This window comes from Hyperoodon ampullatus (assembly GCF_949752795.1).
Source record: "Hyperoodon ampullatus genome assembly, chromosome: 1".
NCBI lineage: Eukaryota > Metazoa > Chordata > Mammalia > Artiodactyla > Ziphiidae > Hyperoodon > Hyperoodon ampullatus.
The window spans coordinates 143,971,810-143,990,940 of record NC_136914.1 but is presented as its reverse complement, the minus strand read 5'-3'; the positions used below and the strand labels follow the sequence as shown (position 1 = coordinate 143,990,940).

Sequence of the window (19,131 nt, the reverse complement as noted above, 5' to 3'; positions counted from 1 at the left end):
AGAGGTTATTTGACTTCTTCAAAATAGCTATTTTTATAAGATTTTGTGATCCTTATATATCCTCTCCAAAAGCACTTTGCTGTTGTATTTTTATTCTGAAATGTATCATGTATACAAAAGTATGTCAGTTACATTCACACAGTTTATAGAACTGTAAACTCACCCACCGATTACACATCCTAAGAATTAAAACATTACCAGTACTTTGAAGGCTCCTTCAATGAATATTATTACTACCAGATAATAGTCCCCATGAGTGCTTGGTTAATAATCACTATCATGAATTTTGTGTTTTCCATTGCTTTGCTTTTCTTTATAGTTTTATTACGGAGACATATACTCACAAATGACCAATTTTGTTGTAGCCTGTTTTAAACTTTATTCATATGGAGTCCCACTAATGTATATTTTAACTTGGAATTTTTTATTGCACATTTTCTTTGATTTATTTATATTCATCCATGTATCTTTGGTTCATTCATTTTTCAGTGAAATATAGTAGTCCATTAAGTGACTATATCACAGTTTATTTATCTATTCCGCTATTGATGGACCTTTGCCTCATTCTATTTTTTTGCTATTACATTTGTTCTCATACACATCTTCTGGTACATATGTGCAAGAGTTTTTCAAGGATATTTACTTAGGAGTGATACAGCTCGATTATAGGGTAAATGCATCTTCAACTTTACTAGGAAATATAAAACTGTTTTCCTTAGTGCTTGTGTCCACCAGTTTTTACCCTCCTATCAGTATTAGATTGGAGTTCCCACTGTTCTGCATCTTTGCCAACACTTGGTATTATCGACTTTAAAATTATTGCTTGTCTGGTAAATGTGGAACGGTATCTCATTGTACTTTAATTTATGTTTCTGTAGTTATTAATGGAGCTCAATTTTTAAATATGATTAAGGGGTCCTTATATGTTTTCTTATATGAAACACCTGTTGATGGTTCTTGTTTGTTTTCTGTCCATTTGACCATTGAGTCATTTGTATGGTTCTTGGTTCACAGAAATTCTTTGTATGTTTTGTATATTAAACCTTTGATGTTATATGTTCAACATATATTGTTACCCAGTCAGAGGCTTATTTCACTTTTTGGTCTTTTGATCAACATATACTCTTAATTTTAATGTAACTGCATTAATATTTTCTTGTTTAATTGTGTAGTTTTATGTCTTGAAGAAGACATAAAAATATAAATTTTTATATCCTTCTGTTCCCAGGATCATGAGAAGATTCTCTCATATTTACTGTTAAACATTTTGAAGTTTTGTTTTTCACATTTAAGTTCCTAATCTGTAAGGAATTGACTGGTTTTTTCTTCAGTTTGGTATGGAGTAGTATGCATAACCAGTTACCTCAGCATCATTTATTGACTAATCTGTTCTTTTTTTCAGTGATAGATAATCCAACTTTATCATCTATTAAGTGTTTATGTATATGGGGTTCTATTTCAGAGAACTTTATTGTGCCTCAGTGGCCTGTTTGCACCAGTGTCATACTGATACTTGACTTTTCCTTTTTTTAGAAGTTGTCCTGGTTATTTTTGTTTATTTGCTCCTTCAGATACATTTTAGAATCAGTTTGCCAAGTTCCCTGAAAAAGCCTGTTTGGATTTTCATAGAAATTGAGTTGAATCTATAGATTTACTTGGGGGAGAATTAAAAATATTGATTGATATTGAGAACTGACATAGTATTTAACCTTCTTATTCCTGCATATGTCTATCTCTCTGTTTCTTTAGATCTTCTTCAACGTTTTTCTATAAAGTTTAAATTTTTCAACTTAAGGTTTTTGTGTATCTGTTGCAAGATATATTTATTTACTTAGATACCTAGGCACCTTATGTTATTGTTGTTATTACAAATGGTATATTTTATAAATAGCATTTTAAACTAGTGGTGGTATGTACAAATGCACTTGATGTTAATCTTATACTCAGCAACCATATTAAACTATTTTATTATTGCTAATAAGATTCTGTGGAGTTTCCTAAGTAGATATTCATACCATGTGCAAATAATACTTTTGTTTCTTCCTTTCCAGTCTTTATGCCTTTTTATTTTTCTTATATTACTGTGTCTTTACTACCAAGTTCAGTAAAAGGGGTACTGTTGGCATCCTTGTTTTACTCACATTTTTTAAGGGAATTAATATTTCACCAGTGAATATGATGTTTGCTGTAGGTTTTTGCTGGGTTATTTTTGTCAGGTCAAGATAAGTTACTTTTATTCCTAGTGTGCTAAGAGTTTCTATGAATGATTGGCGAATACTTATTATTGGATACTTTTTTCTGTATCTGTTGAAATTAAAATATTTTTTCTCCTTTATTTTAATAACATGATAAATTACATTAATAATTTTAAAAAACACATATACATATATGTGAATACATACATGTATGTATTTTTGTATGTATGTGTATGTATTTATTTCTGCTCTCTAGCATTTTAGGTTTTCTTTATTGAGAGGGATTTTTCTGAACATCTTTTCTTATCAGAAACAGAAGCACTTTAAAGTGAATTTCCATATTTGGCAGAGTCAGAAGTGTTGGGCCTTCAGGTATTGGGCTAAATGGCTCTTCTTGTCTGTTTATTCAGGGTATCCATGAAATAGAAGAGTCAACAGAAGCAGCAAATCAAAAGCCGAATAGTCAGATTGGAACTAGGAAGATATGAATATTTAGGAGCAAAGAAAACATATTGTCAAATATCCAGTCAGATAACAACCCATAATTCTTCTTGCAATAAAGGAAAGGGACAAAAACAGTAGAAAAAAAAAAGGTTATACTAGTGGTAAGGGATGACCTGAGGCCTAGTATTACTTCAGTCTGTGTTTTTATTTGGTGATGTTGGTGGTAGTAATAGTAGTGGTAGCTACTGTGGAGGGCAGCCCGCACCCCTTGCAGCCTGCAAGCCATAGTCAATGACTCTGCCTGGCTGGAGTGGTGAGTAAGAGGAGATCAGAGCAGTTGTGACCTATCTGGCCTCTCACGGTTGCACCAGTTGGTGAGAGAGCATGTTTCTGTTTATGGATAACTCATTCCAAGTATAAACGTTACTGTATAGTGAGTGAATATAGTGAAAGTGACATATAGGAGGTGACCTTTAATTAGTTTGTGGAAGAAAGAGAATTACTTCTGGCACAGTCGAGAATACTAGGAACATATAATAAATTTTAAGTGTAGGCAAAATAGGCTGTTTAATGTTTGAGTGGAGAGAATTGCTTATGTACAGAACAGTATCAGTAGATTTGATTGGTTGGAAAGGAACATGCACATATACATTAGACAGTATATGTAATAGGCAATAATAGATCTTGATTTTAACAAGGTTTCTGCTACGCCTTAATGCCCTCAATAAATAGTTGGAGAAATATGGCCTGAATAAATAGTACAGGTTGTGTATTTATAATTGTTTGAACAACTACATGCCAAATTGTTGATTTAAGTGTTTAGAACCAAAAGTAAACTAAGACTCATACCATATTCTTATTTGGAGTATGGTCCCATTATTATTGTTAAGGTCAAAGATACATGTGTTTGTAAAATTTTATACTTGACGAATGTCTTCATTGAGTGTAATTTAGTTGATTTGACAATTTCACTGTTTCCTTCCATACTGAGTCAGGATCAAGAGGCAAGTTATCAACTGCTAACTATTCTCTGTGAATAAAACAGTGTGGATTGCTGTTGTTTTGTTTTGTTTTGCACTTTAATTTCTCTTGTTTTAACTCTTTCATAATAAAGGCAATTTCTTTTCTACCTTATGTGAAATAAAGAGAACATTTACAGGTGTTTCTCTAGCACCTAACACAATGCTGGGCACCTAGTAGGCTTAATAAATGATATTTGCTGGCTTAGTAATACTGGCTGATGCTTTATAGTAACCATACATATATTTAAAGATGGGAAGTATTTTATAAGCAAATTTAAAATATCCTCATATCTTTCAACGTAGGTTTGGAAAATGCATACTTTTTTTAATAGACACCATTTATTGAACAAAGTAAGGAATGAATGAGTGAATGAGCACCTGAACAACAAACAGTAACTTTCCTTATTTCTTACAGGTGCACAGACCAGGTTTACATTTGAGCTGCCAAATCACAGACTGCGTTTTACTTCAAAAGTTTCTGCCACAGATATGTCAACCATTCCTCCTTCTGCCAGTCTTAACCTTCCTCCTGTTACTATGTCAGGGAAATATATAATGGAAGAGCATGATAGTTATTCAGACCAGGTGTGGAGTATAGATGAACTGCCTTCTAAACAAGGGTACTATTTACAGGGAAATTATCTACGTTGTGTGGCAGAAGTAAGTTCACTTTTTAATCTTCTTACTCTTTGTAATTTAGGAGCCTTCAAATTTTAGTTGTACCAAAGTATGTAGTGATCCAAAAAATCATCAAATCATTTATTCCTACAGAATTTTGTACTCTGTTTGGTGTGTGTGTGTGTGTGTGTGTGTACGTACGTACACATGTGTGTTTGTGTCTCTCTCCTTATAGTTTTATTTAAACATGCTTTTTTTTCTTGTTTTAATCATCTTTGAATTCAAATTTATTATATTGGGTTTCACATGCATCTCTACAATATTTTCGTGATTCATTTGATTATAAAAACGCTAAGGGTATCTAACATTTGTCAGGTGCTTCATATTCATTGACTTGTACAATCCTTAAATCAATCCTTTGAGGTAGATATTTTATTCTCATTTTACAAGTAAAGAAACTGAGCCATTAGAGAGGTTACATGATTCATCCAGGTATACATATTTATTAACAATATAAAGGTCATACAGACATAAAATAATTACAAGCAGATTCACAGACTAGTTTCTTTACTAAGGGAATTTGAAAGCCAGCATACATGATTCCATCATTATTTTTTCCCTTTATATCTGTACAATTATCACAAGTTTAAAAAGCATTTGGATATGTTTTCATTTGATTTGTGGTAAGTAGGCCATTTGTTATCATCCTAATTTTTTATAGTAGAAAATCAAATTTAGAGAGATTAAATAACTTTCCCTAAGTCTCCCAACTATCAAATGAGAGATGTAGGAGTCACACAGTGTGCTCGTCCCTCAGCTTGCTTTGTCAGTTTGTCAGAAACAATTGCAACCTTATCAAAAATCAATTTTCCAACTCTTTGTTTTATAAATTTTATCCTCTAGAATCTGAAGGATCTATAAGAATGCTCTTTGGCGTCTTTCTAGAAATATTACAGCTAAGTAGGATATATTTAAATCTAGTTTACCTTCTTTAGACTCTGCTTGTCCTAGAACTTCTCGTGTACAAGATGCTAGAAGTCAAATATTTACTTAAAGGTGGATTATAAAGCATATTTCATTTGTGCTTTCTACACTGAAAAATAAGTGTCCCAGACTGTAGTTTAGCAATACTATTATTAATGCTTCATTTGACAGAAAATAAAACAAATCAAATGCAGTATATTGCATAGTTCCTTACTAATATTAGCTATTATAAAGGTATAAAGTTTGTAATTGGGGCAGAACACCCTCCCAGATTTACTAAGAATGCAGTTAATTACAAACATTCGGAAGAATCTAAAGTTGCATCTCTCTGAGAGTTGCCCATTTAACTATGGCCTAAAGTAGACACATGTGAAAATCATCTTTGCCCATTTGATACTACTATATATAAAATAAAAGTGCCCAGTGAAACTTAGACTTTATGTGACTTCTCACCTAAGAAAAGACTGCTACATCTCTTTTGCTGTTAACTTTTGATCAAAATATGGACACTATCAAAGTGACAAATGTTGAAGCATTTGCCTTACTCATAAGGATGTTTCAATTCATTGTTAATATAAAACTCAACTCCAGTTAGGGCCGGGTTTCTATTTAATCTGTTTATTAACTAATGCTTGCCAGAAATTTTGGGCTTTATACTAATTATGGGACATGTATTATAGTAAAGCTGACTTCAGTATATCTGATTTGCTAATTTGCTCAAATGTAGTTTCATGAGAGCCATAATTTTGTTAGTTTTATTCACAGCTGTATCTTTAGCACCTAATGCAGATGGTCAATAAATATCTGAATGAGTAAATACATTTACTTTCATTTATACTGGTCCATCTTTCTAACTCTACAACAGTGGTCATTAAAAATAAATATTACTCTACATAAAATTTCAATTTTGCAATCAGCAAGTTACATAGAGTATAATTTTCATTCATTTTCAAAAGATTTCTCATACCTTATTGGCTACTGTTATTTTAAAATATGGGGGGAATAGCTCATAACAATGTCAGGCCAGTAGAGTATTGGGGAATATTTTTAACCCTTCTTCAGTATTTTTATTTCAAATAGCATGTAGATAATTGTTTTTCCTCAGAGTTTGGGATGACTTATGTGAGATGTATTTTAAACTAATATAGTCAGTATGTTAATCTAATATTCTGATTTTGTTTGGCAGGTTGGCTCCTTCGAACATAACCTTACAACTGATCTTCTAAACCACTTGGTATTTGTACAGAAAGTGTTCATGAAGGAAGTTAATGAAGTAATACAAAAAGTTTCTGGTAAGATGATTTGATACTTACAGTGCAGAACATACAACAGGTTTTTATTCTCATTGGCTATATGATGGTCCATGTACCACTGGTATGTATGAGTATCGATCCTATCATTTAGATGAAATTGTTGAGTAACTCCCTAAAAATTCTGCATTCCTTTTATGGCTTTCTCACCTACAGATTCTTTTGCTTATTACTTTTGTCATATGTAATATATGCATTTGCAATTTATAAATTAAACAAAGCTCCCTTATGCTTCCCTTCCAAAAAAAAAAAAGCTTAGTGTGTGTCTGTTAACTAAACTAATCTTAATCATTTGGGAACAAAATTTAGATGAGTATTAAGATTTCGATTTTAATCTGTATCAGATGGTGACTGTATGCTGGCCACATGGTAAATTGTCTATAGCAACCCTTATTATATTTTTGCTATTCCTCAAGATCAGATTACAAGTGAGCTTCTTAATCACTATTTTATATTTTAACCAGAAATATGTTTGATTTAAACAATTAATTGATTTTTAATTCACAAGGTAAAGTATTAAGAGGCATTAGGGTGGAAAACAAGTTGACTGTACAACAGTTCTTGAGGCTGAATATTTCAGTATGAATATAATCATGTTAAAATAATAGTTAAGCCTCATCTATAAATTGGCATCAAGAGGAGACTCCTCCTGATGGATAAATTCATTCATTTTACAAATTTATTGAGTATCTAGATAGTATATTATAATTGTGATGAGTTCTCTGAATGACAAGAAGAAGGTGCTATGTCTGTGTCAAAGGAGAAACTAATGTAGTCTAAGGAATCAGAAAAGGCTTCACAGAGGAAGTCATATTCAAAACCGCACAAGTGAAGCCTCATTTGGCAAGAAAGGAGAAGTAGAGAAGTTTCAGGCAGAGCTTATGGACCAGTATTTGATAAGGCCCTGAAGGAGGACAGAACATGGATTAGGGAATTAAATTATGTAGCAGCTGTGTGAGCAAGAGATTTTCCTGGTTCTCATGGGTTGGTTCTGGTTGTATCTGAGGTCAGGAAGCTACTTAATGATCACATTGAAGAAGCCTAGCAGAGCTATAGAATTTTACAAGTTAATATAAAAATCAGATCAATTGGTAGTCTTGGAATTTTTCTAAAAACGGTTGAATACAAACCATTAAGGGAGGGATAAATACATAGCAGAAGCCTCTTCTGCCACTGAAGGTGTCTCTACTTGGAGACCATACAGAAGTTTTAATGTGGCCCATTTACCTGGTTGATATCACATTAGAACATTGTCTATAATGTGAAAGTAAAGAATATTTCAAGTTGGTAAATTTTTATGAGTTTTAAAGAGTATTTTCAAGACTGCTATTGCTGAATATGTATAACTAAAGAACAAACAGACTTTTCCATTAACTAATCTCGTATCTCTTACGGTAAAAAGCTAGGATTATAGAGTTCCTCGTATTAGTCTGGTACTGTAAGCTGTCAAAGTGGTTTTGATGAAAAAGAAAGGCTTTCTTAACCTTTGAATTACATTCAGTTAGGAGTTATAAGTAAAGTGTATCCCTAGGTCTGTGAATAATGAACTGGAAAAGAAGACTGGAAATTAATATTCTAACCATGAAGGCTTGCTAATCACTGTGAAGAATAGAGAAATCCGATAATGATGCCAAAGTCATTTAGTGGCTAGATCTGCTCCCTGAACCATTCCTTCCTGACTGTAGAGACAGCATGAACCCTAGGAAAATAGCTGAAATGTAAATCACATATCATCCAGCTGGCCCAGGGCCTCATGGAGCACAGATGTTCCCTTATCTTTTTCAAAACCAGAGAATGTAACAGATTATTGAGAGGGAATACTTAGAATCCCTGTAGCCACATTTCTTAGTATTCTGATCTCTATATTGCTTCCCTACTCTCCCATAATCTTCATGATTATTTTCCTTATTTGTTTCTTAAACTTTTTCCTCATGCTTTTCCTTCATGTTACATTTAGCTTTAGGACATTTTCTGTGGCATAGGAATACTCATGTTCACAATCATCATCAAGTTTGTTAGGAAAATTCTTTTTTGAAGAATCAATTCTTATAATCTTATTGCCCATGGATTGCCTGGGTTTCAGAAAGGTGTAGGTAAGCACTGACTTAGTAAAGAGAAGAGGTCTATTTTGGGGTATGTACAGCCATTTATATGTAATGAGAAATATATATATAGTGAGGTTACCTTCTTACAATTGGACCAGGTCTATATTTAATTGATAACAAGGTAAAAACTGTGGAGTTAATGTGACTAATAGTATCTCTGATATTTCTATAAACTAAAAGTATTATGTAATACATTTTGTAAGAGGCAGAGCTTGTCTTTTAAATTAAAAAAAATGTTTTTTCTGAAACTATATAAAAGATATTCAGCATAGTGACAGATGAACAAAACAAATAGTCTTTTTTAAAAATCAACTTTATTTTTTAGAGCAGTTTTAGGTTCACGGCAAAATTGAGGGGAAGGTACAGAGATTTCCCAGATACCCTCTGCCTTCAGTCATGCATAGTCTCCCCCATTATCAAAGTCCCCCATTACAGTGGTACGTTTGTTACAACTGACAAACCTACATTGACACACCATTATCACCAAAAGCCCATAGTTTACATTAGGATTCACTCTTGGCATTGTTCATTCTGTGGGTTTGAACAAATGTATAATGACGTGCATCTATCATTACAATATCCTACAGAGTAGTTCCACTGCCCTAAAAATCCTCTGTTCTTTGCCTATTTATTCCTCCCTTGGTTGCTTCCAGGTTTTGGCCATTATGAATTAAGGTGCTATAAACATCCACATGCAGGCTTCTGTGTGGACATAAGTTTTCATCTCCTTTTGGTAACTGCCAAGGTGCAACATTGCTGGATCATATGGATCATATAAAAGTATGTTTAGTTTTATAGGAAACTGCCAAACTGTCTTCCAAAGTGACTGTACCATTTTGCATTCCCACCAGAAATGAATGAAAGTTCCTTTTGCTCCACATCCCCCCAGCATTTTGTGTTGTTTGTCACTGTTCTAGATTTTGGATATTCTGATGGGTGTGCAGTGGTATATTACTGGGGTTTTAATTTGCATTTCCCTGATGACATGATGTGAAACACCTTTTCATGTGCTTATTTGCCTTCTGTATATCTTCTTTGGTGAGGTGTTTATTAAAATGTTTGGCCCATTTTTAATCAGGTTGTTTTCTTATTGTTGAGTTTAAGAGCTCTTTGCATATTTTGGATAATGGTCCTTTACAAATGTATCTTTTGGAAATATTTTCTCCCGGTTGTGGCTTGTCTTGTTATTCTCTTGATACTGTCTTCTCAGAGCAGAAGTTTTTAATTTTAATAAAGTCTAGCTTGGGACTTCCCTGGTGGTCCAGTGGTTAAGACTCCGTGCTTCCACTGCAAGGGGTGCGAGTTTCATGCCTGGTTGGGGGACTAAGATCCCTCATTTTGTGTGGTGTGACCAAAAAAAAATTAAAATTAAAATTAAAAAAATTTTTTAAAGTCTAATTTATCAATTCTTTCTTTCATGGATCATGCCTTTGGTGTTGTATCCAAAAAGTCATTGTCATACAGAAGGTCATTAAGGTTTTCTCCTTTGTTATCTTATATGATTTTTGTAGTTTTGTGTTTTACCTTTAGGCCTGTGATCCATTATGAGTTAATTTTTGTGACAGGTTTAAGGTCTATATCTACATGTATTTTTTTGCATGTGGATGTCCAGGTATTCTAGCAACATATGTTGAAAAGACTGTATCTTTGCTCAATTGTATTGCCTTTGCTCATTTGTCAAAGATTAGTTGACTATATTTATGTGGATCTATTTTTGAGCTCTCCCTTCTGTTCCATTGATCTTTTTGTCTGTTATTTCACCAGTACCACACTGTCTTGATTAGCTTGTAGTCTTGAAGTCAGGTAGTTTAAGTCTTCTAGTTTTGGTCTTCTCCTTCAATATTTTATTGGCTATTCTGGGTATCTTGTCTCTTCATGTACACCTTAGAATGAGTTTGTCAATATCCACAAAATAACTTGGTAGGATTTTGACTGGGGTTGCATTGAATCTAGAGAGCAAGTTGGGAAGAACTGACATTATCAGAGTTTTCTAGGTTTTCTCATGTAGATCTTATATATATATTGTTAATTTATACCTAAGTATCTTATTTTTTGTGGTACTAATGTAAATGGTATTGTGTTTTTAATTTCACATTCCACTGTTTATTGCTGGTATATAGGAAAGTGTATATTATTAACCTTGTATCCTGCAATTTTGCTATAATCACTTATTGGTTCCAGGAACTTCTACATAGATGATCAGGTCATTTGTGAACAGAGACAGTTTTATTTCTTCCTTCCCAATCTGTATATCTTTTTTTTTTCCTTTTCTTGTCTTATTGCATTAGGTAGGACTTCTTGTATGATGTTGAAAAGGAGTGGTAAGAGTGGACATCCTTGGTTTGTACCTTATCTTAGTGAGGAAACTAAGAGCTTTTCACCATTAAGGATCCTACTAGCTGTAGGTTTTTTGTAGATATTCTCTATCGAGTTGAGGAAGTTCTCTGCTCCTAGTTTACTGAGAATCTTTACTATCAATAGGTGTTGGATTTTGTCAAATGCTTTTTCTGCATCCTGTAATATGATAATGTAATTTTTCTTCTTTAGCCTGTTGATGCAATGAATTACATTAATTGATTACCTACTAGGAAAAAACTTCCCATCCCACTTATATTTGCTCCCTGGGATGATGCTAAATTCAATATACATAGAAAAAGATGAATCATTTTAAGATAGAATATTTGAAAGGTAAGCATACAGAAAAGTTTTTACAATAAAGGAAGGAGGAGTAGAGATAGAAGTTGGATTTTAAAGTATTAGAACATTATTTCCTGAATGCCACAATGCCTGGGCAACAAATGGTCTATTAATAGGAACTTTATCCCCAGGGTCCTCTGCCCCCATTTTGTTTTCATGTATAGGCCAAACCTTTATTGTCACACTCTTAATTATTACCTTATTTTTTATTTCTCCACCTTTATTTTTTCTTCCATTCTTTTTTGTTTATGACACACAAATATAAATGACAAAGGTCACATTTTTGGTTGAAGAAATTATTTCATTGTACTGTTTTTCCCTCAAATATATTTCCTCAGGTGTATAATCATGTTTGGTGTAATTATAGGTATAATGTCTTAATTTAGTCCTTATAAAATGTTTTTTTTTTTTTCTGGCCGCACTGCACAGCTTGTGGGATCTTAGTTCTAGTCCTTATAAAATGTTCTTAATAAATATCTACATATGCAGTACTGTCCCTATCATATAACATCTGCCTCAGTGAAATGTGACATGGCTAAAGTTCCCTGTTAAAGATTGAGTTAATGATCAGGAAGAAGAAAATGTTGTGTGTGTGTGTGTGTGTGTTTTTAAGCACACAAAGTAGTTATTATTTTCCTTTTAAAGAAATTGCCTCAAACCTTCAATTATTTAACCTTTCAGGTGGGGAGCAACCTATTCCTCTTTGGAATGAACACGATGGAACAGCAGATGGAGATAAGCCTAAAATTCTACTCTATTCCCTGAACTTGCAGTTTAAGGTAACATAAATAATAATATAATAATGATTCTTTAAGAAGTATTTTTCTACTTAATGTATGCTTGTAGAAAATCTATATGATATATGAGTATGCCAAATAGAAAATAAAACTGAAGTATAACCCTGTCCACGCAGAGAAGAAGCTTTAACAGTTGAATATCCTTTAGGACGTTTTCCTATTTGTATTTTTATATATGTATATATTTCTGCATTTTTAAAAACCTTGAATACCTTTCCATGTCAGAACATTTAGATCCACTTTATCTTTTTGAACAGCTATGCTATATATTATACAGTTGTAACAATTTAACTACTTCCTTCAGATAAACCTTTTGACTTTTTTCTAATTATTGCTGTTATAAATTACTCTGTAAGAAATATTTTGTACAGTTATCCAGTTAAAATAATACCTTAATAGAAAAGTTATTTCCAATATTTACGATATTAGTGTTCTTAAAAATAAAAATCATTCTTACCAAATAGTTATTTACTTGTAATTAATGTATTTAACACATGAACAGTCTATATTTTAAATACAGAATACTGAAAAAAAATTTAATAGCTAAAAAAGTTCCTACTGACATGAGAAATTAAAGGATGTTGCCAGTTTTATCAGTTCATCAGGCATCCTATATGTGTTTTAAAACATGGCTGTTTTATTTATCATATATTGAAAGATTTCATTTGTGTGGGTGTACATTGTTGATTTAAGATTCTTTTTTTCCTCCAAACATATAATCTGCTAGGGTATTCAAGTAACGGCCACAACTCCCTCAATGAGAGCTGTGAGATTTGAAACTGGATTGATTGAACTGGAACTTTCAAACCGACTTCAAACCAAAGCTTCACCAGGAAGTAGCAGCTATCTGAAACTGTTTGGTAAATGCCAAGTGGATTTAAATCTGGCATTAGGACAAATTGTTAAACATCAGGTGAGTGCTGAATATGTTGATATTAAAACTGTGGCTTTTAAACTTTGCACATCAATTTAAACTACTTTAAGTATTACTATACTTTAAAAAGTATTGAGTTGAAGTTCCTAAAATCTGATTGTAAATTCTAATAAAAAATCATTTAAGAAGGACCTTATAATTTTACCTTGGTATTTCATTGAGTATATTGGTAGTATATTGTTCAGTGCAAATGCAATCACATGAAACTTGAATCTAGTATCTTCATAAATATTCGTTTATAATTTCTCTTGATTTTGTTAAACATTATTTTTTATTTCAACACTTTGTACTAACATTGGTCAGTCTTTAAAATGTTACTAAGTTTCTTAGCTGTCCTGTTTGATAATGGCAAATTTTTCATGCTATAATATAAACATGTAAAGTTAAAAAAAATGTGTATATATACGACAGTAAATCAGATTCTGTTGTATAAAAATTAACTTTCACAGCTCATCAGGGAATTTTACTATTTTTTTTGCTAAAAATTATTATGTAGATTTAACCTTTTTCCTTCTTTAGTTTGAAGATTAAAAGAATACCAGTCACTTTTCAAACCTGAGTGGTTGTATTAAAGATTATGTGGGGGAATAAATGAATAAAAATTTCATGTCATCTCTAGAAAAACAGTAATTTTTTCAAATAGAAACACAGTTTGAGAGGAGAGAGGATCTAATTATCTTGAAACATTTAATACATTGCCATTGAGGATATGGCCCTAATCCTAGCTTTTGTATGAATTTTATGTATGACTTCCTATTTATTTCTTATATACCCATCCATATTGTATATTAATTTCAAGTGTTTATGGTACAGAGTATCAGGAATTTATCATTGACAAATGAAATAGAGAAAAATGTACTGTAGTTCTTTTAGTGAACAATACCATTAATGGTGTTAAAACTTCTAATTTTTAAAATTAAAATATTTTCCATTATTTGATTTTATTGAGCTTTTAATTTTATTTTAGGTTTATGAGGAAGCTGGTTCTGATTTTCATCAGGTTGCCTATTTTAAAACTAGAATTGGGTTAAGAAATGCCCTGCGAGAAGAAATCAGTGGTTCTTCAGATAGGGAAGCTGTGCTTATTACCCTGAATAGACCAATTGTTTATGCACAGCCTGTGGCCTTTGATAGAGGTAAGATGAAGTCTATCAATACTGTCTTGTTAGATTTAGAAATGTTTTGGTAATGCTAGAAAAAATCATCTGTAGTTTACAAGTTTAAATGCTTGACAGCTAAATGTCTCTTAAATTTGAAATGTGAGCACCCAAAAAATGTTTCATGCTTATTACCATTAGTTTTTGAAGTTACTTTACTTTTTAAAGTTATTTGCTTTTTACATGGATCTATAGGAATGTCTGATTCAGAATTTTAAATTTTTTGGTTTGGATAACTATTGCACCCAATTGTCTTAGCACTGTCTTTATTAATTTATTCTATAAACATTTATTGTTTACTGTCTAGAAGTGGAATACAAATATGGAAAACAGGATCTCTGCCCTCAAGGAGCTCTCAGTTCAGTGGGAAAGAGAACAAAGTAGACTACGGAGTGGAGATATATAGATATAGATATAGACACACACACACACACACTTCTTTTTTTCCCCCTTATATCTGAGGGTGTCTCTCACTTTCTCTGTGCTTCTCAGAGGAGAAACTAAATTTTCAGATTCAACTTGGAGTTAGGAGTTCACCAAGGAGACAGGAAATGAAAGCTTGTCCTATTTACCTCTGTATCTGAAGGCCTAGAACAGTCCCAGGCATGTAGTTAAGAACTAAATAAATATTTGCCAAGTGAGAAAGAACATGAATGAATATATATGAGCACAGAGGTCTAAGAAAATATAGCAGCGATTTTTATAAAAGAAAATAATGGGAAATAAGGCTGAACGATAGATAGGATCTAATTAATGTGTCTTGGGCAAATAGGAATTGTATTTTAGAAGTAATGAAGAACCATTTATGAAGCCATAAAAGATTTAAATCAGTGGTGGGCATTGGCTGGTGATAAGATCAGTTTGTGAGAAAACTGCCCTTACCATTTTATTTTGCTAAATCTGGTGCACATTTTTTTTTTCATTTCTCATCTTACCAACTTTTGATCAACTTTCAACAACTCCTTAAAGTACTTTGTACTCTTTGTGTCCATGACATAACACCTGCTTTTCCTTCTACTTCTCTGGCCCCTTCATCTTTATCTCTCTTTAGACTCCTCCTTGTATACACTGCATTAAATGATGGTTTACCTTAAGTTTCATTCTTGTTACAAACTCAAATGTCTTCGACTTCTCTCTCTAAATCACACTTTATTAATGTATACTCCCAGTATTACGTACCTCTCCTTCAAGAATTTTTAACTGTTGTAACAGAAAGCTGTATAAGGTCAGGGACCATGTCTGTTTTCGTTTGTTATTCCATGCCAATGCCTAGCATATATAGTAGGCATTTCACAACTAATTCATTGAACGAATGAATGGACCTGGATTTTCTTCTTTTGCCACTTTGCAGTCCCTGCTTTCTGCTTTTTTCATTTCTCAAGTTGACTGTATCCTCTTAGATCCTTTCAAATTCTAATGCTACAATTTTCTGGGAATAATTTTTATTAATCAACAGGATTTTGCAGCTCTAGAGGTTTACTTGCCATATAGCTTTACAGTTTTTATTTTAATTTTCCTTCTGCCCTGTCTTAATTATCAAAAGCTGTGCTGTTTTGGCTGAATTATAAGGCTGCCTATGACAATTGGAATGAACAACGAATGGCTTTACATAAAGATATTCATATGGCTACAAAGGAAGTGGTAGATATGTTGCCTGGTATCCAGCAAACGTCAGCCCAGGCGTTTGGGACTCTCTTCCTCCAGCTCACTGTGAATGATCTGGGAATTTGCCTGCCTATCACAAATACTGCACAGGTATAAAAAATCGAATCACAGTCCAAGATTAAGAGCCAGACATTTCTAGAAACCATTTTTATGTGTATAGAGTATAACAATAAGCTTTTCAGGATAACAGTTTATAACTTGAGTTTAGTAGATAGCAAGTAAGATTGAACTCCTTCAACCGTTATTCATCCACAGTGTATTAAACGTCAGTTTCATGAGACTTCTCTGAAGCATTCTGATATGCCTCATAATAGTAATGAGATTGACACCCATCTAATAAATCTTAATTTTTACCTTGGAAAATAAGCAGCTTAGCTTTCAAAGATTTTTATTTGTTTTGTATTTAGCCAAGACATCTTTGGCATACACTTGATAATAAAATAGAAACAAAGGATATTTAAGGATGCTATATAATAATGTTTAATAACTTTATCTAAAACAGGGTAGGGAATTTCAAAATTCTTTTAAACTATAATATTTAGTGGTAACAAAACTTCCAAGTTATGTGTACTGGATAAAGCAAAAATTTACTCTTTGTGATTTAGGACCAGTTCTCAGGAATACATATTTGCATGCACATGTGTGTGAGGGAAAAGGCTATGAACCTCCTGTTAGGCTAAGAAGTTACAATTATAACAAATACAGAGGTCTACATTTTACTGTTATAATTTACCTTAACCTGTAACCAGTTGTTGAATGAATTTATCTTTAAGTATTCTGTTTGGCAAAACAGTGTTAAGAAAAACTCTGAGTTAAGGATTGGCAACGTGGTATGTTTGTGCTTCAAGGGTTGAAAAATGATAATATTTTAATGACATGATGGACAGAGCTTAGGAAGGACTTACACACCAGGGATGGTTGTCAAAATGAAAATGTTCCACACAAACTAAAAGGCTTGAGATAAAAAGAACAGATAATTAGCCTTTTGCAAGTTTAGGTTAAAAAAATGCACATGGCAATGCATTTCACATGAGCAATTTAATTTTAAAAGTAGGCATCTTTCTAAACTGCTTTTTAATGAAGCGCTCTAGGGTTGACCCTTTCTAGATGTTTGATCTTATGAATCCTGTGAGGTTTCCAAATTTTAAAAGTTGTCACCTTTTGTCTCATTTCTTTAATATATTTTGCAGTCTAATCACACTGGAGACCTTGACACTGGTTCTGCTTTAGTACTGACCATTGAAAGTACTCTCATCACTGCTTGTTCTTCAGAATCTCTAGTTAGTAAAGGGCATTTCAAAAACTTTTGTATCCGTTTTGCTGATGGCTTTGAGACATCATGGGATGACTGGAAACCAGAAATTCGTGGGGACCTAGTGATGAATGCCTGTGAGTGTCTCTTATTTTCTGTATGAGGTTTTGAATTTTTTAAAATTAAAAAATAACCCCAGTGTCTTCATAAGTAAAACTAAAGGATGTTCATATCTAGGAATGTTATTGGACTTTGTGACATAAAGACTATTTCTAATTAAAGATATCAGAACATATTTGTGAAAAACTGCAGCTTTCAGTTGTTTGGGTAAGTAAACCAACTAGGTATTCTTTTTGATGGTATAACATTTGAAGGTTTGCTCACTCCCTGATTTTTCCTGTAACTGATTCGTGAATGACCAGGCAAAGTGTCTTTGTTCTGTGGGGATCTTGAAACAAAGTGATAAATGTGTAAGATCCAATTCATCCTATAACATAATACAGGATAACCGGGAGCAGGGATTCCAGCCATAAATAAGTCCACATGTCCACATATGTAGTATACAGAGTATAATTTGTGTGAATTTCTCTGATTCTATTATGCTCCATTAAACACAGCTTTAGTTATTCCTCTGGTTGTGAATAACTAAAGCTGTATTTGTATGCTATTTTGAAGGTAAAGGGATTTATTTTTATTTTAATATTTTAAATATTACAGCAGAGTTGATAAAGCATCATTAATCTATTTTTAATTAATTTTTATTGGAGTATAGTTGCTTTACAATGTTGTGTTATCATTAATCTTAATAATGAAGAAAAATTATATTTGAAGAATTAATGGTTGTGGACTAAAATTCCTCAGCTAATCTGTAAAACAAAATTAATTACTTTTCAGAAGGTGGTATGCCATTATTTAGCAATTTTTTCCTCTCTTCACTGGAAGACAATCTTCTTTCCAGTTCTGGGTTTTCTTTGAGTATTGGGAGAACTTTCCAGTGTTTTTATATCAAAACTTGAAGTTTTAGCATTTAATATTGGCTAAAATTTTAGGTGAAATTTTTTGGTTTTGAATGCTTTGCATTTAGATAATTCATAGGTAAAATACTAGGATTTCTTTGAAATACTTCAGGTTATTAAGAAGACTTGATATCAAAATACTCGTGCCTGATACCCAAAAGACCAAAATTAGGCTTCATTAGAAATTTTTACAAGTCATCATTTTACATGGTTGTTATGTATGTTTTAAAAGGTCACCATAACTGTCTTTTGTTTGTGTGGTTTTTTTCCTTAAAATAAATTTAAACCTATTGATTTTTATTATGATGACATTTTGCCATCATTATAGTCATACTGGATAGAATATATTTGGAAACAAGGAAGGATACCATTTCCTTAGCAGTTTAAACAAAGGGAAAATGCATAAGAAATATGCCTCTGACTCAAAAACACATATTAAAAAATATAAACAATAACTCAGCACCTCAGTGGATATTATACCAGCAAAGTAGAACACTAACATGCTGATAATTGCGATAATCATAATTTATTTGGGGTTTTGGAGGGAATCAAATGACTTGTTTTTGTAACATGCTTATTGTTTGGTGTTTTGGGAGAGTGGCAAACGAGATGAGTAGAGTAGTTGTTTTGCTGGCATAAAAGAATTCCAAATTACAGATTCACCAATTAGTTTACTATTTTGTAGTTTTTATTAGTGTAGTTTTTATTAGTAGTAAGTATACTTGGATATAACTGAGATTTTTTTTTAAAAAAGAGTTGAGTTTAGGGCAGAGAAATAAGGAAAAGTAGGATTATGCCTTAGGATTTTTTTTCACAGATCATTTAAAAATCATGCCCTACAGAAACAGAAATATAGATCAATGGAACAGGATAGAAAGCCCAGAGATAAACCCACGCACATATGGTCACCTTATTTTTGATAAAGGAGGCAAGAA

At 32.5% G+C, this 19,131-nt stretch overlaps 1 protein-coding gene across 2 annotated transcripts in view; it reads left to right on the top strand.

Moving 5' to 3' along the window:
• Nucleotides 1-19,131, top strand: part of BLTP1 (bridge-like lipid transfer protein family member 1) — a gene marked incomplete at its 5' end in the record, with an annotated part of 191,446 nt that overhangs the window by 125,347 nt on the left and 46,968 nt on the right. For both annotated transcript variants that reach the window (XM_079697870.1, XM_079697869.1), the window contains 7 exons: nucleotides 4,077-4,321; nucleotides 6,450-6,555; nucleotides 12,057-12,154; nucleotides 12,900-13,085; nucleotides 14,074-14,242; nucleotides 15,807-16,018; nucleotides 17,119-17,317. In XM_079697870.1, the coding sequence (XP_079553996.1) occupies nucleotides 4,077-4,321; nucleotides 6,450-6,555; nucleotides 12,057-12,154; nucleotides 12,900-13,085; nucleotides 14,074-14,242; nucleotides 15,807-16,018; nucleotides 17,119-17,317 (1,215 nt within the window). The remainder of the gene's footprint in view (nucleotides 1-4,076; nucleotides 4,322-6,449; nucleotides 6,556-12,056; nucleotides 12,155-12,899; nucleotides 13,086-14,073; nucleotides 14,243-15,806; nucleotides 16,019-17,118; nucleotides 17,318-19,131) is intronic.